At 50.2% G+C, this 27,197-nt stretch overlaps 1 protein-coding gene across 2 annotated transcripts in view; it reads right to left on the bottom strand.

Annotated features, from left to right (window-relative positions):
* Positions 1-27,197, bottom strand: part of DLG3 (discs large MAGUK scaffold protein 3) — a 95,978-nt gene that overhangs the window by 62,209 nt on the left and 6,572 nt on the right. For both annotated transcript variants that reach the window (XM_038748132.1, XM_038748133.1), the window contains exons 2-8: positions 18,285-18,338; positions 17,462-17,515; positions 16,263-16,387; positions 10,954-11,123; positions 8,637-8,773; positions 8,171-8,363; positions 6,639-6,798 (exon numbers count right to left, since the gene is read on the bottom strand). In XM_038748132.1, the coding sequence (XP_038604060.1) occupies positions 6,639-6,798; positions 8,171-8,363; positions 8,637-8,773; positions 10,954-11,123; positions 16,263-16,387; positions 17,462-17,515; positions 18,285-18,338 (893 nt within the window). The remainder of the gene's footprint in view (positions 1-6,638; positions 6,799-8,170; positions 8,364-8,636; positions 8,774-10,953; positions 11,124-16,262; positions 16,388-17,461; positions 17,516-18,284; positions 18,339-27,197) is intronic.

The raw sequence follows: 27,197 nt of genomic DNA, 5'->3' as shown, positions 1-27,197 counted from the left end.
ATGGGAGAGGATAAGGGACATGGGAGAGAATAAAAGACAAATGGGAGAGAATAAAAGACAAACGGGAGAGAATAAAGGAGAGACAGGATAGGATAAGGGACACGGGAGAGAATAAGGGACAGGGGAGAGAATAAAGGGCAAATGGGTGAGAATAAGGGACACAGAGGAGAGAATAAAAGACAAATGTGAGAGGAAAAAGGACAGGGGGAGAGAATAAAGAACAAACAGGACAGGATAAGGGACAAAGGGGAGAGAATAAGGGTCAGATGGGAGAGCATAAAGGACAGATGGGAGAGTATAAGGGACAAATGGGAGAGAAAAAAAAGGATGGGAGAGAGAATAAAGGACAGACAGGACAAGATAAAGGACAGAGGGGAGAGGATTAATGGGCAGAAGGGAGAAAATAAAGGACTGAGGAGAGGGGATAAGGGACAGAGGGATTAAATGGTAGAAAGGAGAAAATAAAGGACAGAGGGGAGAGAATAAAGCACAGAGGGGAGGGGAATTGTGGGCCAGAAGATCCCTGCCCTCCATCATTCCACGGTGAACACTGTGCTAAGCACTTGAGCTAAGCCTAGCATATCTAATAATAATCGTTGTGGTATTTGTTAAGCACTTGCTATGCGCCGGACACTGTTCTAAGCGCTGGGGAGGCTACAAGGCCATCAGGCTGTCCCGCGTGGGGCTCACCCCATTTTGCAGATGAGGGAACCGAGGCCCAGAGAAGTGAAGCGACTCGCCCAAAGTCACACAGCAGACAAGTGGCCGAGCCGGGATTAGAACCCGGGTCCTTCTGACTCCCGGGCATGGGCTCTACCCGCTAGGCCACACTGCTTCTCACGCCTCGTGCTCCTAGGCGCTTTCCCCCAGTTCTTGAGCTTCCGTATCTCTGTTTTCTTAGCAGTACTTTGCGCTCCGGTAAGCATTTAAAAAATATGATTTTTACTACCACTCTGCCGTAGGCCCTTTCTCAGAGAGAGTCGGTCAGCCAGTCGTACTTATTGAGCGCCTCTTGTGTGCAGAACACTGTACTAAGCGCTTGAGAGAGGACACGAGGACAGAGTCGGTAGACGTAATAATGATGATGGCATTTGTTAAGCGCTTATTATGTGCCAAGCACTGTTCTAAGCGCTGAGGGAGGATACAGGGTGAGCAGGTTGGCCCCTGTGGGGCTCACAGTCTTCATCCCCATTTTCCAGATGAGGGAACTGAGGCATAGAGAAGCGAAGTGACTTGCCCAAGGTCACACAGCCGACAAGTGGCAGGATTTGAACCATGCTCCTGGCCCACGATCAGTCGTATTTGGAGAAGCAGCGTGGCTCAGTGGAAAGAACCCGGGCTTTGGAGTCAGAGGTCATGGGTTCAAATCCCGGCTTTGCCAACTGTCAGCTGTGTGACTCTGGGCAAGTCACTTCACTTCTCCGGGCCTCAGTTCCCTCATCTGGAAAATGGGGATTAAGAGTGTGAGCCCCCCATGGCACAACCTGATCACCTTGTAACCTCCTCAGCGCTTAGAACAGTGCTTTGCACATAGTAAGCGCGTAATAAATGCCATCGTTATTATTATTATTTATTGAGCGCTTCCTGTGTGCAGAGCACTGGATTAAGCGCCTGGGACAGGACAGGAATCCCGGGCTGCTCTGGGCCTCAGTTTCCCCAGCTGTAAAGTGGGGGTTCAGTGCCTGTTCTCTCTCCTCCTCAGACCGTGAGTCCCCAGTTTGTGGGGAGGGGGGCGGCTGGGTCCCCACCTCTACCTACCCCCAGCGTTTGAAGCCTAAGAAGCGTTCAACAAATAGCCCAACTCCCATCATTCATTCATTTGTATTTATTGAGCGCTGACTGTGTGCAGAGCACTGTACTAAGCGCTTGGGAAGTACAAGTTGGCAACATCACACACACACACACTCCTCGGAGCATGAAGCGTAGGAAGCGTTTAACAAATAGCCCAACTCCCATCATTCATTCATTTGTATTTATTGAGCGCTGACTGTGTGCAGAGCACTGTACTAAGCGCTTGGGAAGTACAAGTTGGCAACATCACACACACACACACTCCTCGGAGCATGAAGCGTAGGAAGCGTTTAACAAATAGCCCAACTCCCATCATTCATTCATTTGTATTTATTGAGCGCTGACTGTGTGCAGAGCACTGTACTAAGCGCTTGGGAAGTACAAGTTGGCAACATCACACACATACACACTCCTCGGAGCATGAAGCGTAGGAAGCGTTTAACAAATAGCCCAGCTACAATCACCCTGCCCAGGGCTTATCGCTTAAGAAATAGCACAACTACCATCTCCCTCCATCCTTGCCCAGAGCTTGGCGTATAGGAGGCATTTAACAAATAGCACAACTACCTCACCCCGCCCCAGTGCTTGAAACGTGGGAGGCGCTTAACAAATAGCCTAGCTCCCATCTCACCCCCCTCCCCAGAGCTTGAAGTTCTAGGAAGCGCTTAATAAATAGCCCAACTCCCATCCCACCTCTCTCCCCTGAGCTTGAAGCCTAGGAAGCGCTTGACCAAGAGCCAGCCCCAGAGCATCGGAAGCGTTTAGCAAATAGCCCACCTCCCCTCTCATCACCACCCCCATTCATTCAGTCGTCTTTATTGAGCGCTTCCTGTGTGCAGGGCACTGTACTAAGCGCTTGGGAAGTCCAAGTTGGCAACATAGAGAGACCCAACAGTGGGCTCACGGTCTCGAAGGTCCCCCGAGGTCGAAGCCTAGGAAGCGCTTAGCCAATAGCACCGCTCCCATCTCCCCGCCAGCCCCAGAGCGTCGGAAGCGTTCAGCAAATAGCCCACCTCCCCTCTCGTCGCCACCCCCAGGGCCCGAAGCCTAGGAAGCGCTTAACGAATAGCACGCCTCTCATCTCATCTCACGGAGGAGAAGCAGCATGGCTCACGGGCTTTGGAGTCAGAGGTCACGGGTTCAAACCCCGGCTCCGCCAACTGTCAGCCGGGGGACTTTAGGCGAGTCACTTAACTTCTCTGTGCCTCAGTTACCTCATCTGTAAAATGGGGATTTAGACCGTGAGCCCCCTGTGGGACAACCTGATGACCTTGTAACCTCCTCAGCACTTAGAACAGTGCTCTGCACACAGTAAGTGCTTAATAAATGCCATCATTATTATTATTATTGTCTCCCCGCCCCAGCCCCGTTCCCAGAGCCCGAAGTAGAGGAGAGGTTGACATCCCATCCCACACATCCCATCCCATCAATCAATCAATCAATCAATCGTATTTACTGAGCGCATACTATGTGCAGAGCACTGTACTAAGCGCTTGGGAAGCACAAATTGGCAACACACAGAGACAGTCCCTACCCAACAGTGGGCTCACAGTCTATCCCATCCCATCCCAACACATCCCATCCCACCAGCACCCCCAGAGCTTGAAGCGCTGAAGAAATAGCCCGGCGCCCATCACACCTCCCCCGGCGCCCGGCTCCCCTCGGGGTCGTACCTGCCGTGCCCCCCGAGTCGGAGGGGCCGGAGGGGTCGGAAGGCCCCGGCCCAGCGTTGGGACGCCCTCCTCCAGGCCCCGCCGCCCGCCCCCGTGGGCAGGGGACCCCGGCCCAGCAGTCTGAGCCCCCTCTCCATGCGCCTCTCTGCTCCCACAACACGGCGACGCCACAACTGGGCACCGGGGCGACAGAGGCCACACAAGAGGACCCGGGCACACACAGACACACACAGCTAGCCGGCCCTGCTGGCTAGACCAGTCCTGCCTGGGGACTGGGGGGTGGGGAAAGTGGGGTGGGGAGGCCGTCCTGTCCCCCCTCCCCTCCCCACTCCAACCCCGCCCCTCCACGATGGCCCAGCCCCCCTACACACACACACACACACACACACACACACACACACACACTCACACTCACACACACACTCTCTCTCTCTCTCTCTATCTCTTTCTCCCTCTGTCTCTATCTGTTTCTGTCTTGGTCTCTCTCCCTTTCTCTTTCGGCCTCTCTTTCTGTCTGTCTCTGTCTCTGTCCCTCTCAGTCTCTCTTTCGGTCTCTCCCTCTGTCTCTCTTTCTGTCTGTCTCTGTCTCACTCCTCTCTCTGTCTCTCCCTTTTTCTGTCTCTGTCCCTCTCAGTCTCTCTTTCAGTCTGTCTCTCCCTCTGTCTTTCTCGCTGTCTCTCTCTCTTTCTATCTGTCTCTGTCTCTCTCCTCTCTCTGTCTCTCCCTCTTTATGTCCCTGTCCCTCTCAGTCTCTCTTTCGCTCTCTCTCAGTCTCTCTTTCTGTCTCTCTCTCAGTCCCTCTTTCTCTCTGTCTCTCTGTGTGTCTGTCTCTCTCCTCTGTCTCTCCCTCTTTCTGTCTCTGTCTCTGTCTCTCTCAGTCTCTCACTCTCTCGGTCTCTCTTTCTCTCTGCCTCTCCCTCTGTCTCTCTCGCTGTCTCTCTCTCTTTCTGGCTGTCTCTGTCTCTCCTCTCAGTCTCTTTTTCACTCTCTCTCTCTCGATCTCTCTTTCTCTCTGTCTCTCCCTCTGTCTCTCTTTCTCGCTGTCTCTCTCTGCCTCTCCCTCTTTCTGTCTCTGTCCCTCAGTCTCTCTTTCACTCTCTCTCTCTCTCTCTCAGTCTCTCTTTCTCTCTGTCTCTCCCTCTGTCTCTCTTTCTCACTGTCTCTCTCTCTTTCCTCTCCCTGTCTCTCCCTCTCTCTGTCTCTGTCCCTCTCAGTCTCTCTCTCATTCTCTTGGTCTCTCTGCCTCTCCCGCTGTCTCTCTGTCTCTGTCCCTATTGGTCTCTTTCTCTTTCTTGGCCACTCTTTCTCTCTGTGTCTCTTTCTGCCTCTCTTTCTCTCTCTCTTTATGTCTCTGTCTCTCCCGGTCTCTCTTTCTCGCCATCTGTCTCTGTCTTTCTCTCTGCCTCTGTCTCTCCCTTTGTTTCTATCTCTCTCCACCTGTCTCTCCCTGTCTCTCCCTCTTTCTCTCTGACTCTGTCTCTCTTTCTGTCTCTGTCTCTCTCCTTCTCTCCATCTGTCTCTGTCTCATTCATTCATTCAATCCTATTTATTGAGTGCTTACTGTGTGCAGAGCACTGCACTAAGCACTTTCTCTCTACCTCTCCATCTCTCCCTGTCTCTCTTTCTCTCTGACTGTCTCTTTCTGTCTCTGTCTCTTTCTCCATCTGTCTCTTCCTCTCTCTCTTTTCTGCCTCTCTCTGTCTCTCCCTCTGTTTCTCTTTCTCCCTGATTCCATCTCTCCCTGCCTCTGTCTCTCCCTCTTTGTGCCTCCTCTGTCTCTCTCTGTCTCTCTCAGTCTCTCCCTCTATCTCTTTCTGTCTCTCTCCATTCGCTGGTATTTACTGAGCGCTTCTCGGGTGCAGAGCACTGGAGTAAGCGCTTGGGAGAGGACAGTACCAGCGCAAGGTCTCTCTCGGTGTCTGTGTGTGTGTGTGTGTGTGTGTGTGTGTGTGTGTGTGTGTGTGTGTGTGTGTGTGTGTGTGTGTCTGTGCCCGGGGCAGTGTGTGGCGCCCCTGGGCAGTGGGTCGGACCCTGTGGCAGCTGAGCAGACCAGAACCCAACCGACACCCCCCCTAAATAATAATAATAATGATGGCATTTATTAAGCGCTTACTCTGTGCCAAGCACTGTTCTAAGCGCTGGGGAGGTTACAAGGTGATCAGGTTGTCCCACGGGGGGCTCACAGTCTTCATCCCCATTTTACAGATGAGGGAACTGAGGCCCAGAGAAGTTAAGTGACTTGCCCAAAGTCACCCAGCCGACAATTGGCGGGGCCGGGATTCGAACCCGTGACCTCTGACTCCAAAGCCCGGGCTCTTTCCACAGACCCACGCTGCTTTTAATAATAATAATAATGACGGCATTTATTAAGCGCTTACTATGTGCAAGGCACTGTTTTAAGCGCTGGGGAGGTTATCATGGGTTCGACTCCAGGCTCTGCCACTTGTCAGCTGTGTGACTTTGGGCAAGTCACTTCACTTCTCTGGGCCTCAGTTCCCTCATCTGGAAAATGGGGATTAAGACTGTGAGCCCCCTCGTGGGACAACCTGATTACCTTGTATGCCCCCCCAGTGCTTAGAACAGCGCTTGGCACATAGTAAGCGCTTAACGAATGCCATTATTATTATTATTATTATTATTATCATCATTATTATTATTATTATTATTATAAGGAGATCAATTTGTCCCACGGTGGGGCTCACAGTCTTCATCCCCATTTTCCAGATGAGGGAACTGAGGCCTAGAGAAGTGAAGTGACTTGCCCGAAGTCACACAGCCGACAAGTGGCGGAGCCAGGATCGGAACCCATAATAAAAATAATAATGATGGCATTTATTAAGCGCTTACTATGTGCAAAGCACTGTTCTAAGCGCTGATAATAATGATGGCATTTATTAAGCTCTTACTATGTGCAAAGCACTGTTCTAAGTGCCGGGGAGGTTACAAGGTGATCAGGTTGTCCCATGGGGGGCTCACAGTCTTTATCCCCATTTGACAGATGAGGTAACTGAGGCACAGAGACTTGCCCAAAGTCACACAGCTGACAATTGGCGGAGCCGGGATTGGAACCCAGGACCTCTGACTCCAAAGCCCGGGCTCTTTCCACTGAGCCGCGCTGCTTCTCCTCCCCGTCCCGGGGGGTCCGGGTGGGGGGCGGGTGGGGGGGGTCTTTACCTGGTGAAGTCGTCGTCGCCCAGGAGGTGTCGGGGGGTGGGCGAGTAGCGGGGCGGAGGGGCCGGCGTCGGGGCGGGGTAGGTGGGCCTGCCCTCCATGGCCCCCAGGTAGGCTAGGCCGGGGTTATGGCTTATGTGGTTGTCCGGCAGGGCCGCGAAGGCTGAGGAGGAGGAGGAGGAGGAGGAGGAAGAGGAGGAGGAGGGATGGGGGGCCGGGCCGCCGAGACCCCGGGATCCCCCCGCCCTGGGACCACCGCCCCGCTCCCCAGGGGCCCACCACCCACCCCGCACACCCACTCCGGCCTGGCGTCGGCCCCCTCCCCGCTGGTGCCCAGGGGGCCGGGGGCGAGCTCAGAGGATGGGGACAAGGTCATAGGTCAGAGGATGGGGCGGGGGGGGTCATAGGTCACAGGATGAGAGTGGGGTCAGGGGCCAGAGAATGAGGGTGGGGTCATGGGTCAGAGGATGGGAAGGGATCAGAGGATGGGGCGGGGATCATAGGTCAGAGGGTGGGGCGGGGTCAGAGGATGGGGCAGGAGGGTCATAGGTCAGCGGATGAGGGGGGTCAGGGGTCAGAGAATGGGGTGGGGTCATGGGTCAGAGGATGGGGGCGGGATCATAGGCCAGAAGATGGGGACAAGGTCATAGGTCAGAGGATGGGGCGGGGGGGTCATAGGTCAGGGGATGAGAGTGGGGTCAGGGGCCAGAGAATGGGGGCGGGGTCATGGGTCAGAGGATGGGGTGGGATCAGAGGATGGGGTGGGGGTCATAGGTCAGAGGATGGGGCGGGGTCATAGGCCTGAGGATGGGGACAAGGTCAGAGGTCAGAGGATGGGGCGGGGGGGTCATAGGTCAGCGGATGAGAGTGGGGTCAGGGGCCAGAGAATGGGGACGGGGTCACGGGTCAGAGGATGGGGTGGGATCAGAGGATGGGCTGGGGATCATAGGTCAGAGGATGAGGGTCATAGGTCAGAGGATGGGGGTGGGGGTCATAGGTCAGAGGATGGGGCGGGGGGTCATAGGTCAGCGGATGAGAGTGGGGTCAGGGGCCAGAGAATGGGGGCGGGGTCATGGGTCAGAGGATGGGGTGGCATCAGAGGATGGGGCGGGGGTCATAGGTCAGAGGATGGGGGTCATAGGTCAGAGGACGGGGGTCATAGGACAGAGGATGGGGCGGGGGTCACGGGCCAGCGGATGAGAGTGGGGTCAGGGGCCAGAGAATGGGGGCGGGGTTATAGGTCAGAGGACAGGGCAGGGGTCATAGGCCAGATGTTTTGTGTCTTTTTAAAATAGTATTTATTAAGCGCTTACTATGTGCAAAGCACTGTTCTAAGCGCTGGATGGTCCTGGGCCAGAGAATGGGGGGGGGGGGGTCACAGGTCAGCGGATGAGAGTGGGGTCAGGGGCCAGAGAATGGGGGTGGGGTCATGGGTCAGAGGAGGGGGGGGATCAGAGGGCGGGGGTCAGAGGTCAGAGGTTGAGGTCACCGGGGAGGGGCCGGCCCCGCGGGGCCGTTCGGGCCGGGTTACGTACTGCTGGCGTAGTCGGGGGGCGCGTACATGTCGTCGAGGTGCCCCCCTGCTCCGAATCCTCCCGGGGCTCCGGGGCCGCCTCCTCCTGGGCCCCCTCCGGGCTTGGCCACCTTGAGGTACACCATGTCGGACGTGTTCTTCAGCGAGGCCACGGCCTCCTCGTGCCGCACGTCCTGCAGATCCGTGTTGTTCACCTGCGGACGGACCACCGATTAGGCGCTCACTACGGGCCCAGCGCCGGGGTGGCTCCAGGGTCCCGGGGTCGACCCCCCTGGGGCCCACGGCCTCCGTCCCCCGCCGTCCGGACGAGGTCACCGAGGCCCGGGGGACGAGGTGGCGGGGCCGGGATTAGAACCCGGGACCTCGGGCTCCCGAGGAGCCGATGGTCATTTATGTGGGCAAAGCACTGTACTAAGCGCTCGGGAAGTGCGGGGGGGGGGGTCGCCCCCGTCCCCAGCCCCCCTCACCGCCAGTAGCCTGTCCCCGATCTGGAGCCGTCCGTCCTTCTGGGCCGAGCCGCCCTCGATGATCTTGGTGATGTAGATGCTGTTGTCCCCGGGGATGTGCTGGTTGCCGATGCCACCGGCTATGCTGAAACCCAGGCCTGGGGCAGGGAATAATAATAATAATAATAATAATAATAATAATAACAATAATAATAACAATAATAATAATAACAATAATAATAAGGGCATGTATTAAGCGCTTACTATGTGCCAAGCACTGTTCTAAGCGCTGGGGAGGTGACAAGGCAACGGGGGGCTGACGGTCAACCAATCAATCGATCGATCGATCGTATTTATTGAGCGCTTACTGTGTGCGGAGCACTGGACGAAGCGCTTGGGAAGTCCAAGTCGGCAACATCGAGAGACGGTCCCTACCCGACAGCGGGCTCACAGTCTAAAGGGGGGAGACGGAGAACGAAACCATGACGACGGTCTGCATCCCCATTTGACAGATGAGGTCACTGAGGCACAGAGGATAATAGTAATAGTAATAATAATAAGGGGGCTCATGGTCTTCATCCCTGTTTGGCAGGTGAGGTCACTGAGGTACAGAGAATAATAATAATGGTAATAATAATAATGATGATGGCGGCATTTATTAAGCGCTTACTATGTGCCAAGTACTGTTCTAAGCGCTGGGGAGGTGACAAGGCGATCAGGTTGTCCCACGGGGGGGCTCACAGTCTTCATCCCCATTTTACAGATGAGGTCACTGAGGCCCAGAGAATAATAATAATGATGGCATGTATTAAGCGCTTACTATGTGCCAAGCACTGTTCTAAGCACTGGGGAGGTGACAAGGCGATCAGGTTGTCCCCCGAGGGGGCTCACAGTCTTCATCCCCATTTGACAGATGAGGTCACTGAGGCCCAAAGAATAATAATAATGATGGCATGTATTAAGTGCTTACTAGGTGCCAAGCACTGTTCTAAGCACTGGGGAGGTGACAAGGCGATCAGGTTGTCCCACGGGGGGCTCACAGTCTTCATCCCCATTTGACAGATGAGGTCACTGAGGCACAGAGAATAATAATAATAGTGATAATAATAAGGGGGATCACGGTCTTCATCCCCATTTGGCAGGTGAGGTCACTGAGGCACAGAGAATAATAATAATGGTAATAATAATAATGATGATGGCATTTATTAAGCGCTTTCTATGTGCCAAGCACTGTTCTAAGCGCTAGGGAGGTGACAAGGGATCAGGTGGTCCCACGGGGGGGCTCACAGTCTTCATCCCCATTTGACAGATGAGGTCACTGAGGCACAGAGAATAATAGTAATAGTAATAATGGCATTTATTAAGCGTTTACTATGTGCCAAGCACTGTTCTGAGGTCTGGGGAGGTGACAAGGCGATCAGGTTGTCCCACGGGGGGGCTCACAGTCTTCATCCCCATTTGACAGATGAGGTCACTGAGGCCCAGAGTATAATAATAATAATGACGATGGCATTTATTAAGCGCTTACTACGTGCCAAGCACCGTTCTAAGCGCTGGGGAGGTGACAAGGCGATCAGGTTGTCCCACGGGGGGGGCTCACAGTCTTCATCCCCATTTGACAGATGAGGTCACTGAGGCCCAGAGAATAATAATAATGATGGGATGTATTAAGTGCTTACTATGTGCCAAGCACTGTTCTAAGCGCTGGGGAGGTGACAAGGCGATCAGGTTGTCCCATGGGGGGGCTCACAGTCTTCATCCCCATTTGACAGATGAGGTCACTGAGGCCCAGAGAATAATAATAATGATGGGATGTATTATTATTAAGCGCTTAGTACAGTGCTCTGCACATAGTAAGCGCTCAATAAATACGATTGATTGATTGATTGATTGATGTATTAAGCGCTTACTATGTGCCAAGCACTGTTCTAAGCGCTGAGGAGGTTCCAAGGCGATCGGGTTGCCCCACGGTGGGGGCTCACAGTCTTCATCCCCATTTTCCGGATGAGGGGACCGAGGCCCACGCTCTCTGCCCCCGATCAGTGGCATTTATGGAGCGCTGGCTCCTTCGGGCCTCAGTTCACCCACGTGTTCTGTTTTCTCCGTCTTCCCCTTCTAGGCCGTGAGCCCGCCGCCGGGCAGGGCCCGTCTCTCGGTGTTGCCCACTTGGCCAAGCGCCCCGTCCAGCGCCCTGCACACGGTAAGCGCTCAATAAATAGGACTGAGCGAATGAATGAATGAATGAATGAACGAATCCTCCCTCCCGCTTGGGCTGTGAGGCCCAGGCGGGACAGAGGCCGCGTTCAACCGCTTTTTTGGGGGGTCGGGGGGGTCTCACCTTTGGGCCCCTTGAGGAGGTTGACCTCGGTGACGGTTTCGGGGGGCAGCTGGCGGCGGCGGATGATGAGGCGGACCACCGGGCCGGCCTCCTTGAGGGCCTCCACTGCCCGGCTGTGGACCACCTCCGACACGTCCACCTCGTTGACCCTCAGCACGCAGTCGTTGACCCTGGGTGGGGATGGGCCCGCCTCAGCCCCCCGGCCTCCCTCCCGGCCCGGCCCCCCCTCAACCCATCCATCAGTAGTATTGATTGACCGGTGGACTCTGTACTGAGCGCTCGGGAGGGGACGACGGGGCAGCGCTCCCTGCCCGCCGTTCACCGAGCGCTGGACCGACCCAGTCCAACAGGGATGGGCCGACGCGTTCCCCGCAATCCAACAGGGCTATTTATTGAGCGCTTTCCATGTGCAGAGCACCAGACTAAGCGCTGAGGAGAGGACAGGGCAACAGAGTTGGTAGGCCCACAGCATTCAGCGTATTTATAATAATAATAATAATGGCATTTATTAAGCGCTTACTATGCGCAAGGCACTGTTCTAACAGGGGTACTTATTAAGCAGTTTCCATGGGCAGAGCGCCGGACTAAGCGCCGAGGAGAGGACAGGGCAACAGAGTTGGTAGGCCCACATCATTCAGCGTATTTATAATCATAATAATAATAATAATAATAATAATAATAATAATGGCATTTATTAAGTGCTTATTATGCACAAGGCACTGTTCTAACAGGGGTATTTATTGAGCGCTTTCCGTGGGCAGAGCGCCAGACTAAGCACTGAGGAGAGGACAGGGCAACAGAGTTGGTAGGCCCACATCATTCAGCGTATTTATAATCATAATAATAATAATGGCATTTATTAAGCGCTTACTATGCGCAAGGCACTGTTCTAACAGGGGTATTTATTGAGCGCTTTCCGTGGGCAGAGCGCCGGACTAAGCGCCGAGGAGAGGACAGGGCAACAGAGTTGGTAGGCCCACATCATTCAGCGGATTTATAATAATAATAATAATAATAATAATAATGACATTTATTAGGCGCTTACTATGCGCAAGGCACTGTTCTAACAGGGGTATTTATTGAGCGCTTGCCATGTGCACAGCGCCAGACTAAGCGCTGAGGAGAGGACAGGGCAACAGAGTTGGCAGGCCCACATCATTCAGCATATTTATAATAATAACAACAACAACAATAATAATAATAATAATAATAATGATAATAATAATAATAATAATGGCATTTATTAAGCGCTTACTATGCGCAAGGCACTGTTCTAACAGGGGTATTTGTTGAGCGCTTTCCGTGGGCAGAGCACTGGACTAAGCGCCAGGGAGAGGACAGGGCAACAGAGTTGGTAGGCCCACATCATTCGGCGTATTTATAATAATAATAATAATAATAATAATAATAATAATAATAATGGCATTTATTAAGCGCTTACTATGTGCAAGGCACTGTTCTTGAGGTATTTATTGAGCGCTTTCCGTGGGCAAAGCGCCGGACTAAGCGCCGAGGAGAGGACAGGGCAACAGAGTTGGTAGGCCCACATCATTCAGCGTATTTATAATAATAATAATAATAATAATAATAATAATAATAATAATAATGACATTTATTAAGCACTTACTACGTGCAAGGCACTGTTCTAATGGGTATTTATTGAGCGCTTTCCGTGGGCAGAGCGCCGGACTAAGCGCCGAGGAGAGGACAGGGCAACAGAGTTGGTAGGCCCACATCATTCAGCGTATTTATAATAATAATAATAATAATAATGATGATGATGATAATAATAATAATAATAATAATAATAATGGCATTTATTAAGCGCTTACTACGCGCAAGGCACTGTTCTAACAGGGGTATTTATTGAGCGCTTTCCGTGGGCACAGCGCCGGACTAAGCGCCGGGGAGAGGACAGGGCAACAGAGTTGGTAGGCCCACATCATTCAGCGTATTTATAATAATAATAATAATAATGATGATAATAATAATAATAATAATAATAATGGCATTTATTAAGCGCTTACTATGCGCAAGGCACTGTTCTAACAGGGGTATTTATTGAGCGCTTTCCGTGGGCAGAGCGCCGGACTAAGCGCCGGGGAGAGGACAGGGCAACAGAGTTGGTAGGCCCACATCATTCAGCGGATTTATAATAATAATAATAATAATGATAATGATAATAATAATAATGGCATTTATTAAGTGCTTACTATGCGCAAGGCACTGTTCTAACAGGGGTATTTATTGAGCGCTTTCTGTGGGCAGAGCGCCGGACTAAGCGCTGAAGAGAGGACAGGGCAACAGAGTTGGTAGGCCCACATCATTCAGCGGATTTATTATAATAATAATAATAATGGCATTTATTAAGCGCTTACTATGTGCAAGGCACTGTTCTAACAGGGGCATTTATTGAGCGCTTTCCGTGGGCAGAGCGCCGGACTAAGCGCCGAGGAGAGGACAGGGCAACAGAATTGGTAGGCCCACATCATTCGGTGTATTTATAATAATAATAATAATAATAATAATGACATTTATTAAGCACTTACTATGTGCAAGGCACTGTTCTAACAGGGGTATTTATTGAGCGCTTTCCGTGGGCAGAGTGCCGGACTAAGCGCTGAGGAGAGGACAGGGCAACAGAGTTGGTAGGCCCACATCATTCAGCGTATTTATTATAATAATAATAATAATCATGGTATTTATTAAGCGCTTACTATGTGCAAGGCACTGTTCTAACAGGGGTATTTATAATAATAATAATAATAATGTTGGCATTTGTTAAGCACTTACTATGTGCAAAGCACTGTTCTAAGCGCTGCGGGGGGGATACAAAGTGATCAGGTTGTCCCATGTGGGGTTCCCAGTCTTAATCCCCATTTTACAGATGAGGCAACTGAGGACCAGAGAAGTGAAGTGATTTGCCCAAAGTCACCCAGCTGACATTTGGCGGAGCCAGGATTTGAACCCACGACCTCTGACTCCAAAGCCCGTGCTCTTTCCACTGAGCCACGCTGCTTCTTGAGCAGCGTGGCTATTTATTGAGCGCTTTCCGTGTGCAGAGCGCCAGACTAAGCGCTGAGGAGAGGACAGGGCAACAGAGTTGGTAGGCCCACATCATTCAGCGTATTTATAATAATAATAATAATAATAATAATAATAATAATAATAATAATAATGGCATTTATTGAGCGCTTACTATGCGCAAGGCACTGTTCTAAGCGCTGTGGGGGGCTACAAGGTGATCAGGTTGTCCCACAGGGTCCTTACAGTCTTCATCCCCATTTGACAGATGAGGTCACTGAGGCCCAGAGAATAATAATAAAAATAATGATAGCATTTACTGAGCGCTTATTATGCGCAAGGCACTGTTCTAAGCGCTGTGGGGGGCTACAAGGTGATCAGGTTGTCCCACAGGGGGCTTACAGTCTTCATCCCCATTTGACAGATGATGTCACTGAGGCCCAGAGAATAATAATAATAATAATGATAGCATTTATTGAGCGCTTACTATGCGCAAGGCACTGTTCTAAGCGCTGTGGGGGGCTACAAGGTGATCAGGTTGTCCCACAGGGGGCTTACAGTCTTCATCCCCATTTGACAGATGAGGTCACTGAGGCCCAGAGAATAATAATAAAAATAATGATAGCATTTACTGAGCGCTTATTATGCGCAAGGCACTGTTCTAAGCGCTGTGGGGGGCTACAAGGTGATCAGGTTGTCCCACAGGGGGCTTACAGTCTTCATCCCCATTTGACAGATGAGGTCACTGAGGCCCAGAGAATAATAATAATAATAATGATAGCATTTATTGAGCGCTTACTATGCGCAAGGCACTGTTCTAAGCGCTGTGGGGGGCTACAAGGTGATCAGGTTGTCCCACGGGGGGCTCACAGTCTTCACCCCCATTCGACAGATGAGGTCACTGAGGCCCAGAGAACTGAAGTGACTTGCCCAAAGTCACCCAGCTGACAGGCGGCAGAGCCGGGATTCGAACCCATGACCTCGGACTCCATAGTCCGCGTTCTCTCCACTGAGCCACGCTGCTTCTGAGCGCTTTACTGAGCGCTTGAGCGCTGCCCAAAGAGCTTGGGAAGTTTTATTTCCCAATATTGGAGGTATTTATTTAAATTTGTACATATTTATTCTATTTATTCTGTCTCGTTAATGTGTTTTGTTGTCTGTCTCCCCCTCCTAGACTGTGAGCCCGCTGTTGGGTAGGGACCGTCTCTAGATGTTGCCAACTTCCCAAGCGCTTAGAACAGTGCTCTGCACCCAGTAAGCCCTCAATAAATACGACTGAACGAATGAATGGCAATGCAACAGAGTTCTCTGCCCACGATCGGAGGTATTTATTGAGCGCCGACCGCGTGCGCAGCACTATACTAAGCGCTGCGGAGAGGACAATACAACCGGGTTCTCTGCCAATGTTGCCAATTTGCACTTCCCAAGCGCTTAGTACAGTGCTCTGCACATAGTAAGCGCTCAATAAATACGATTGATGATGATGATGATGACAATGCGACAGAGTTCTCTGCCCACAATCAGAGGCATTTATCAATCAACCAATCAATCAATCGTATGTATTGAGCGCTTACTGTGTGCAGAGCACTGTACTAAGCGCTTGGGAAGTCCAAGTCGGCAACATAGAGAGACGGTCCCTACCCAACAGTGGGCTCACAGTCTAAATGGGGGAGACAGAGAACGAAACCAAACATACTAACAAAATAAAATAAATAGAATAGATATGGACAAGTAAAATAAATAAATAAGAGTAATAAATATGTACAAACATATATACAGGTTTATACAGTGCATTTATTGAGCGCTGACCGCGTGCGGAGCACTGGACTAAGCGCCGCGGACAGGTCACTGCAACAGAGTTCTCTGCCCACAATCAGAGGTACTTATTGAGCGCCGACCGCGTGCGGAGCACTGTACTAAGCGCTGCGGAGAGGTCAATGCAACCGGGTTCTCTGCCCACGATCAGAGGTATTTATTGAGCGCTGACCGCGTGCGGAGCACTGGACTAAGCGCTTGGGACAGTCCAGTCCGACACAGAAGGGCAGACACGTCCCCTGCCCACGGTCAATCCATCGATGGTATTTATTGAGCGCTTACGCCGTGCAGGGCACTGTACTAAGCGCTTGGGAGGGTCTACTACAAAGAGTTAGGGTCGCCGCGTGCTCTGGGGAGGCCAGCTCGGGGAGCGGGGAGAGCCGAGAGGGCCGCAGACGCCCTGCCCACGGTGGTAGCGTGCCCCGCGCACGCTAGGCGCTCAGTAAGTACACCGAACGGCCGGGACTCACCCCAGCCTCCCGTCCATGGCGGCGGCCCCGCCGGGGATGATCTTGGTGATGAAGATGCCGGGGTCGTCGGGGATGTGGGGGTTGTCCATGCCTCCGGCGATGCTGAACCCCAGGCCCGAGTTACCCTGTCCGGGGGGCGAGCGAGGCGGGCGGAGGGAAGGAAGGCGCTTAGTCCAGTGCCCTGAGCGCTCAATAAATACGATCGAATGAAGGAAGGAGGAGAGGGGCGGCCGGGGCATCTCGGTGGGTGAGGAGAGGGAGGAAGCGGGTGGGCTGGCCACCTTCTCGACTGTGAGCCCGCTGTTGGGTAGGGACCGTCTGTGTCGCCAACTTGGACTTCCCAAGCGCTCAGTACAGTGCTCTGCACACCGGAAGCGCTCAATAAGTACGATCGAATGAAGGAAGGAGGAGAGGGGCGGCCGGGGCATCTCGGTGGGTGAGGAGAGGGAGGAAGTGGGTGGGCCGGACACCTTCTAGACCATGAGTCCGCTGTCGGGTAGGGACCGTCTCTCTATGTTGCCAACTTGGACTTCCCAAGCACTTAGTACAGTGCTCTGCACACTGGAAGCGCTCAATAAGTACGATCGAATGAAGGAAGGAGGAGAGGGGCGGCCGGGGCATCTCGGTGGGTGAGGAGAGGGAGGAGGCGGGTGGGCTGGCCACCTTCTCGACTGTGAGCCCGCTGTTGGGTAGGGACCGTCTATGTTGCCAACTTGGACTTCCCAAGCGCTCAGTACAGTGCTCTGCACACCGGAAGCGCTCAATAAGTACGATCAAATGAAGGAAGGAGGAGAGGGGCGGCCGGGGCATCTCGGTGGGTGAGGAGAGGGAGGAAGCGGGTGGGCCGGACACCTTCTCTACTGTGAGCCCGCTGTCGGGTAGGGACCGTCTCTCTATGTTGCCAACTTGGACTTCCCAGGCGCTTAGTACAGTGCTCTGCACACAGTAAGCGCTCAATAAATAGGATCGAATGAATGAATGGGAGGGAGGAAGGGGGCTGGCAGGGCACCTTGGAGGGTCGAGGGAAGGAGAGGTGTGGGCCCAGGCGGGTGGGCATCAGGCCTTCCGGGCCTTCGGGACGGCTGGGGAGGGCCCAGTCCTGAATCGGGGGTGGGGATCCCTAGCCTCAGTTTCCCCCCACCTCCGCGCCCACCTCCCTCTGCCCGCTGCAGGCTGCCCGGGGGCCCAGGTGGACTCACCCGCTCCAGGACGATCTCTTCGTATTTGAAGAAGCCATTGCTGCCACCGTTCACCTGCGCGAGACCCACAGATCCAGGGGTCCCCCCACCCCAAACAGCAGGGGGGGTCTCCCCCTCCCCCCAAATAATAATAATAATGATAGCATTTATTAAGCGCTTACTATGTGCCAAGCACTGTTCTAAGCGCTGGGGAGGTTACAAGGTGGTGAGGTTGTCCCACGGGGGGCTCACAGTCTTCATCCCCGTTTGACAGAGGAGGGAACCGAGGCCCAGAGAAGTCAAGTGACTCGCCCAAAGCCACCCGGCTGACAATTGGGAGAGCCGGGACTTGAACCCACGACCTCTGACTCCAAAGCCGACGCTCTCTCCACTGAGCCAAGCTGCTTCTCTAATAATAATAATAATTTTGGCATTGGCTAAGCTCTTACTAAAGCACTGTTCTAAGCGCTGGGGAGGATACAAGGTGATCGGGTGGTCCCACGGGGGGCTCACGGTCTTAACCCCCCATTTTCCAGCTGAGGCAACTGAGGCCCAGAGAAGTGAAGCGACTCGCCCAAAGTCACCCAGCTGACAAGCGGCGGAGCCGGGATTTGAACCCGTGACCTCTGGGTTCTTTCTGCTGAACCACGCTGTGGCTGCCCCCCCACCCAAGCAGGGTGGTGGGTTAATCAATCAGTTGCATTTATTGAGCGCTTACTGTGTGCAGAGCACTGTACTAAGCGCTTGACAAGCTTGACTAAGCACTGGGCTAAGATGGAAACTGCTTGGATTTGGGTACTGGGGGGCGTTGGGGGGGCTTGGGGGATAGTATTGGGGGGCTCACCGAAAGGCCCGGATCCAGAGCGTCGGCGTTGATGAGGGTGGGCGCCATGCTGGGCTGTGAGAGCGGAGAGACGGGGAGGGGTTGGCGGGGGTGAGAGCGGCCCCCCCAAAAATAGCCCCGACCCCCAAAGCCCCCCGACCCCCAAATCCGGCCCACGGGAAACAGCTCGCTCTCAGAAGACGGGGGGCGGCGGGGGGCGATGGGGAGGGTCCGCCTCGGCTCGCTTTTACTGGGGACCCCCAAAGCCCAAGACCAATCAATCAATCAATCGGATTTATTGAGCGCTTACTGTGTGCAGAGCAATCAATCAATCGGATTTATTGAGGGCTTACTGTGAGCAATCAATCAATCAATGGGATTCATTGAGCGCTTACTGCGTGCAGAGCAATCAATCAGTCAATCGGATTTATTGAGCGCTAACTGTATGCAGAGCAATCAATCAATCAATCCATCAGATTTATTGAGCCCTGTGTGCAGAGCAATCAATCAATCGGATTTAATGAGCGCTTACTGCGTGCACAGCAATCAATCAATCAGTCAATTGGATATATTGAGCGCTAACTGTGTGCAGAGCAATCAATCAATCCATCGGATTTATTGAGCGCTTACTGTGTGCAGAGCAATCAATCAATCCATCGGATTTATTGAGCGCTTACTGCGTGCAGAGCAATCAATCAATCAATCCATCGGATTTATTGAGCACTTACTGTGTGCAATCAATCAATCGTATTTATTGAGCGCTTACTGCGTGCAGAGCAATCAATCAATCAATCGGATTTATTGAGCGCCTACTGTGTGCAGAGCAATCAATCAATCAGTCAGTCGGATTTAATGAGCTCTTACTGTGTGTAATCAATCAATCAATCGGATTTATTGAGCGCTTACTGTGAGCAATCAATCAATCGGATTTATTGAGCACTTACTGTGAGCAATCAATCAATCAATCAGATTTATTGAGCACTTACTGTGTGCAATCAATCGGATTTATTGAGCACTTACTGTGTGCAGAGCAATCAATCAATCAATCCATCGGATTTATTGAGCTCTTACTGCGTAAGTAATGAATAAATGTCATTATTATTATTATCCCCCCGCCTTACCTCCTTCCCCTCCCCACAACACCTGTATATATGTATATATGTTTGTACATATTTATTACTCTAATTTGTACGTTTATTCTATTTATTTTATTTTGTTAATATGTTTTGTTTTGTTGTCTGTCTCCCCCTTCTAGACTGTGAGCCCGCTGTTGGGTAGGGACCGTCTCTATATGTTGCCAACTTGTCCTTCCCAAGTGCTTAGTACAGTGCTCTGCACACAGTAAGCGCTCAATAAATACGATTGATTGATTGATTAATAATAATGATGGCATTTATTAAGCACTTACGATGTGCCAAGCACTGTTCTAAGCACTGGGGTAGATACAAGGTGATGAGGTTGTCCCCCTTGGGGCTCCCGGTCTTCATCCCCATTTTCCAGATGAGGAAACTGAGGCCCAGTCCCTGTCCCCCAAGGGGCTCCCAGTTTTCATCCCCGTTTTCATCCCCATATATGTTGCCAACTTGTCCTTCCCAAGCGCTTAGTACGGTGCTCTGCACACAGTAAGCGCTCAATAGATACGATTGAGTGAATGAATGAATGAATGAAGTGACTGGCCCAAGGTCACACAGCTGACAAGTGGCTTAGTGGGTAGAGCCCACTGTTGGGTAGGGACCGTCTCTCTATGTTGCCAACTTGGACTTCCCAAGCGCTTAGTACAGTGCTCTGCACACAGTAAGTGCTCAATAAATGAGATTGATTGAATGAATGAATGAATTAAGTGACTGGTCCAAGGTCACACAGCTGACAAGTGGCTTAGTGGGTAGAGCCCACTGTTGGGTAGGGACTGTCTCTCTATGTTGCCAACTTGGACTTCCCAAGCGCTTAGTACAGTGCTCTGCACACAGTAAGCACTCAATAAATATGATTGATTGATAGAGCCCGGGCGTCAGAGAGACCTGGGTCCTCATTCCGGCTTGTGAGCTGTGTGACCTCGGGCGAGTCACTTCCCTTCTCTGGGCCTCCGTTCCCTCATCTGGAAAATCAATCAATCAATCAATCGTATTTATTGAGCGCTTACTGTGTGCAGAGCACTGTACTAAGCGCTTGGGAAGGACAAGTTGGCAACATAGAGAGACAGTCCCTACCCAACAGCGGGCTCACAGTCTAGAAGGGGGAGACGGACAACAAAACCAAACGTACTAACAAAATAAAATGAATAGAATAGATATGTACAAGTAAAATAAATAAATATAAAATAAGATATAAAAATAAATAATATAAATAAATAAATAAGTAATAAATATGTACAAACACCGGGAGCCCCACATGGGACGGGGACTGCGCCCGACCTGATCGGCTCGGATCGGCTTGGGGAAGCAGCGTGGCCCGGTGGAAAAGATCCCGGCCTTTGGAGTCAGAGGTCACGGGTTCAAATCCCGGCTCCGCCCGTTGTCAGCTGGGTGACTTTGGGCAAGTCACTTCAATCAATCAATCAATCAATTGTATTTATTGAGCGCTTACTGTGTTCAGAGCACTGTACTAAGCGCTTGGGAAGTCCAAGTTGGCAACGTATAGAGATGGTCCCTACCCAACAGTGGGCTCACTTCTCTGAGCCTCAGTTCCCAAAATGGGGATTAAAACTGTGAGCCCCCCGTGGGACAACCTGATGACCTCGTAACCTCTCCGGCGCTCAGAACAGTGCTTTGCACATAGTAAGCGCTTAATGAATGCTATTATAAAAAAAATCCCGGCTCCGCCAATGGTCGGCTGGGTGACTTTGGATAAGTCACTTCTCTGGGCCTCACCTGTCAAATGGGGATGAAGACTGGGAGCCCCCCGTGGGACAACCTGATCACCTCGTAACCTCCCCAGCGCTTAGAACAGTGCTTTGCACATAGTAAGCGCTTAACAAATACCATCATTGTTATCATTATTATTACCCCTGCCTTCAGGAAGCTTCCAGTCTAGACAAGGAGACAGATGCTAAAAATAACTTTCCTCTCCCCCTCCTCCCCCTCTCCATCCCCCCCCGCCTTACCTCCTTCCCCTCCCCACAGCGCCTGTATATATGATTGTACGGATTTATTACTCTATTTATTTATTTTACTTGTACATATTTATTCTATTAATTTTATTTTATTAATATGTTTTGTTTTGTTCTCTGTCTCCCCCTTCTAGACTGTGAGCCCCCTGTTGGGTAGGGACCGTCTCTAGATGTTGCCAACTTGTACTCCCCAAGCGCTTAGTACACAGTAAGCGCTCAATAAATACGATTGAATGAATGAATATTATTTAAAAAAAAAATCCCAGATCTGCCAATTGTCCGCTGGGTGACTTTGGATAAGTCACTTCACTTCTCAGCGCTTAGAACAGTGCTTTGCACACAGTAAGCGCTCAATAAATACGATTGAATGAATGAATGAATGAATATTATTTTAAAAATCCCGGTTCCGCCAATTGTCAGTTGGGTGACTTTGGATAAGTCACTTCACTTCTCAGCGCTTAGAACAGTGCTTTGCACACAGTAAGCGCTCAATAAATACGATTGAATGAATGAATGAATCAATATTATTTTAAAAAAAAATCCTGGCTCCGCCAATTGTCAGCTGGGTGACTTTGGATAAGTCACTTCACTTCTCAGCGCTTAGAGCAGTGCTTTGCACACAGTAAGCACTCAATAAATACGATTGAATGAATGAATGAATGAATGAATATTATTTTAAAAATCCCAGTTCCACCAATTGTCAGCTGGGTGACTTTGGATCAGTCACTTCACTTCTCAGTGCTTAGAACAGTGCTTTGCACACAGTAAGCGCTGAACAAATGCCATCGTTATTATTATTATTCTCTGGGCCTCATCTGTCAAATGGGGATGAAGACTATCGAATGAATGAATGAATTACTCTATTTATTTTACTTGTACATATTTATTCTATTTATTTTATTTTGTTAATACGTTTTGTTTTGCTGTCTGTCTCCCCCTTCTAGACCATAAGCCCGCTGTTGAGTAGGGACCGTCTCTAGATGTTGCCAACTTGTAGTTCCCAAGCGCTTAGTTCAGTGCTCTGCACACAGTAAGCGCTCAATAAATACGATTGAATGAATGAATGAATTACTCTATTTATTTTACTTGTACATATTTATTCTATTTATTTTATTTTGTTACTATGTTTTGTTTTGTTGTCCGTCTCCCCCTTCTAGACCGTGAGCCCGCTGTTGGGTAGGGACCGTCTCTAGATGTTTCCGACTTGTCCTTCCCAAGCGCTTAGTCCAGTGCTCTGCACACAGTAAGCGCCCAATACATACGACTGAATGAATGAATGAATGGGAGCCCCCCAAGGGACAACCTCATCACCTCGTAACCTCTCCAGCGCTTAGAACGGTCCTTTGCTCATCGTAAGCGCTTAATAAATCCCATCGTTATTATCATTTTTAGTGTCCACCCCAGCGCCTAGTCCAGTGGTACTAAGCGCTTAACAAATACCACCATTATGATGTTGGGTAGGGACTGTCTCTCTATGTTGCCAACCTGTACTTCCCAAGCGCTTAGTACAGTGCTCTGCACACAGTAAGCGCTCACTAAATACGATTGATTGATTGATTAGTGGTAGTTGGGTAGGGACTGCCTCTCTATGTTGCCAACCTGTACTTCCCAAGCGCTTAGTCCAGTGCTCTGCACACAGTAAGCGCTCAATAAATACGATTGATTGATTGATTGGTGGTAGTTGGGTAGGGACTGTCTCTATATGTTGCCAACTTGTACTTCCCAAGCGCTTAGTCCAGTACTCTGCACACAGTAAGCGCTCAATAAATACGATTGATGGATTGATTGGTGGTAGTTGGGTAGGGACTGTCTCTATATGTTGCCAACCTGTCCTTCCCAAGCGCTTAGTCCAGTGCTCTGCACACAGTAAGCGCTCAATAAATACGATTGATTGATTGATTGATAGTAGTGATGACACAAAACGGTCTCCCCGCTCCCGGCCATCACGGTGGCACCGAGGCCTGCCGATCTCGTGCCCAGCTCTTCCGGCCCGTCCCCCGCCAGCTGTGCCCGCCCCGGGCCACCCCCAGAAGCGACAGGCAGGACGCGGGGGTGGACAGGCGGACTGGTGGTGATGGTTGCCGTTGCCAGGGCAACGGGAGAGGGAGCGAACAGCCCCTTCTTCCCCCTGCCCTTAAGGTTGGCAAGGCCTAGGGGGGTGGTAAGCGGGGCGGGCCCGGCTCTGGCTACCCATCTCCCCCATGCCCCGGCCCCCCTGGACCACTGAGCTGTCCCCCCCCGTGCTCTGCACACAGTAAGCGCTCAATAAATACCATTGATTGATTGATTGATTGATTGATCTCCCCCTCCCCAATCTTAACTCCAGCGCTTCCACTGTTGGGTAGGGACTGTCTCTATATGTCCTTCCCAAGCGCTTAGTACAGTGCTCTGCACACAGTAAGCGCTCAATAAATACGACTGATTGATTGATTACTCTATTTATTTTACTTGTACATATCTATTCTATTTATTTTATTTTGTTAGTATGTTTGGTTTTGTTCTCTGTCTCCCCCTTCTAGACTGTGAGCCCACTGTTGGGTAGGGACTATCTCTGTATGTCCTTCCCAAGCGCTTAGTACAGTGCTCTGCACACAGTAAGCGCTCAATAAATACGACTGATTGATCGATTACTCTATTTATTTTACTTGTACCTATCTATTCTATTTATTTTATTTTGTTAATATGTTTGGTTTTGTTGTCTGGCTCCCCCTTCTAGACTGTGAACCCACTGTTGGGTAGGGACTATCTCTGTATGTCCTTCCCAAGCGCTTAGTACAGTGCTCTGCACACAGTAAGCGCTCAATAAATACGACTGATTGATTGATTACTCTATTTATTTTACTTGTACCTATCTATTCTATTTATTTTATTTCGTTAATATGTTTGGTTTTGTTGTCTGTCTCCCCCTTCTAGACTGTGAGCCCACTGTTGGGTAGGGACTGTCTCTATATGTCCTTCCCAAGCACTTAGTACAGTGCTCTGCACACAGTAAGCGCTCAATAAATACGACTGATTGATTGATTACTCTATTTATTTACTTTACTTGTACATATCTATTCTATTTATTTTATTTTGTTAATATGTTTGGTTTTGTTCTCTGTCTCCCCCTTCTAGACTGTGAGCCCACTGTTGGGTAGGGACTATCTCTGTATGTCCTTCCCAAGCGCTTAGTACAGTGCTCTGCACACAGTAAGCGCTCAATAAATACAACTGATTGATTGATTACTCTATTTTACTTGTACATATCTATTCTATTTATTTTATTTTGTTAATATGTTTGGTTTTGTTCTGTGTCTCCCCCTTCTAGACTGTGAGCCCACTGCTGGGTAGGGACTGTCTCTATATGTTGCCAACTTGGACTTCCCAAGCGCTTAGTACAGTGCTCTGCATACAGTAAGCGCTCAATAAATACGACTGATTGATTGATTACTCTATTTATTTTACTTGTACATATCTATTCTATTTATTTTATTTTGTTAATATGTTTGGTTTTGTTCTCTGTCTCCCCCTTCTAGACTGTGAGCCCACTGTTGGGTAGGGACTGTCTCTATATGTTGCCAACGTGTCCTTCCCAAGCGCTTAGTACAGTGCTCTGCACACAGTAAGCGCTCAATAAATACAATTGATTGATTGATTGATTGATTCATTCCTTCATTCAATCGTATTTAATGCTGGCTCCACCACTTGTCAGCTGTGTGACTGTGGGCAAGTCACTTCACTCCTCTGGGCCTCAGTTCCCTCATCTGGCTAATGGGGATTAAGTCTGCGAGCCCCACGTGGGACAACTTGATTACCTTGTATCTACCCCGGCACTTAGAACAGTGCTTTGCACATAGTAAGCGCCTCATAAATGCCATCACGATTATTATTATTATTATTTTATTTTGTTAATCTGTTTTGTCGTCTGTCTCCCCCTTCCAGACTGTGAGCCCGCTGAGGGGGAAGGGACCGGCTCTATATGTCACCAACTTGTCCTTCCCAAGCGCTTAGTACAGTGCTCTGCTCACAGTAAGCGCTCAATAAATACGTTTGTACATATTTATTACTCTATTTATTTTACTTGTACATATCTATTCTATTTTATTTTGGTAGTATGTTTGGTTTTGTTCTCTGTCTCCCCCTTTTAGACTGTGAGCCCACTGTTGGGTAGGGACCGTCTCTAGATGTTGCCAACTTGGACTTCCCAAGCGCTTAGTACAGTGCTCTGCACACAGTAAGCGCTCGATAAATACGATTGATTAATTGAATGAATGAATGAACGATTGAATGAATTGAGCGCTTACTGTGTGCAGAGCACTGTACTAAGCGCTTGGGAAGTCCAAGTCGGCAACATCTAGAGACGGTCCCTGCCCGACAGCGGGCTCACAGTCTAGAAAGGGGAGACGGACGACAGAACAAAACGTATTAACAAAATAAAATAAATAGAATAGTAAATATGTACAAGTAAAATTAATAGAGGCATAAATCCGCGCAAATAGATGTGGGGAAGGGAAGGAGGTAGGGCGGCGGGGAGGAGGGCGAGAGGAAGGAGGGGGCTCACAGCCCTAATCCCCATTTGACAGATGAGGGAACTGAGGCGGCGCAGAGAAGTGACTTGCCCAAGGTCACACAGCCGACACGTGGGGGAGGCGGGATTCGAACCCACGACCTCTGACTCCCAAGGCCGGGTTCTTTCCACCGCGGCTTCTGAGCGGCCTCCCGTTTCCCGCCGGTTAGAACAGTGCTTGGCACACAGTAAGCGCCCAACAGATACCATCATCATCATTATATTAGGACTAATAATAATTAGAATGGAATGTGTCTATCATCCCACTGTCCTTTCCCCACACAGTAAGCATCCAATAGATACCATCATCATTATTATAATAGGACTAATAATAATTAGAATATGTCTGTTTATCATCCCACTGTCCTCTCCGCAGTGCTGTGCACACAGTAAGAGCCCAACAGATACCATCATCATTATTATAATAGGTCTAATAATAATTAGAATATGTCTGTTTATCATCCCACTGTCCTCTCCGCAGTGCTCCACACACAGTAAGAGCCCAACAGATACCATCATCATTATTATAATAGGACTAATAATAATTGGAAGGTGTCTATCATCCCACTGTCCTCTCCGCAGTGCTCTGCACACAGTAAGCACCCAACAGATACCATCATCATTATTATAATAGGATTAATAATAATTGGAATGTGTCTATCATCCCACTGTCCTCTCCCCAGTGCTCTGCACACAGTAAGCGCCCAACAGATACCATCATCATTATTAAAATAGGACTAATAATAATTGGAAAGTGTTTGTTTATCATCCCACTGTCCTCTCCCCAGTGCTCTGCGCACAGTAAGCGACCAACAGATACCATCATCATTATTATAATAGGACTAATAATAATTAGAATATGTCTGTTTATCATCCCACTGTCCTCTCCCCAGTGCTCTGCACACAGTAAGCGCCCAACAGATACCATCATCATTATTATAATAGGACTAATAATAATTAGGATGGAATGTGTCTGTTTATCATCCCACTGTCCTCTCCCCAGTGCTCTGCGCACAGTAAGCACCCAACAGATACCATCATCATTATTATAATAGGATTAATAATAATTGTAATGTGTCTGTCATCCCACTGTCCTCTCCCCAGTGCTCTGCACACAGTAAGCGCCCAACAGATACCATCATCATTATTAAAATAGGACTAATAATAATTAGAATGTGCCTGTTTATCATCCCACTGACCTCTCCCCAGTGCTCTGCAGACAGTAAACACCCAACAGATACCATCATCATTATTATAATAGGACTAATAATAATTGGAATGT

The sequence above is a fragment of the Tachyglossus aculeatus genome, chromosome 6 (assembly GCF_015852505.1).
Source record: "Tachyglossus aculeatus isolate mTacAcu1 chromosome 6, mTacAcu1.pri, whole genome shotgun sequence".
Classification (NCBI taxonomy): domain Eukaryota; kingdom Metazoa; phylum Chordata; class Mammalia; order Monotremata; family Tachyglossidae; genus Tachyglossus; species Tachyglossus aculeatus.
The sequence above is the reverse complement of the archived record's forward strand: the minus strand, read 5'-3'. Positions and strand labels throughout refer to the sequence as shown.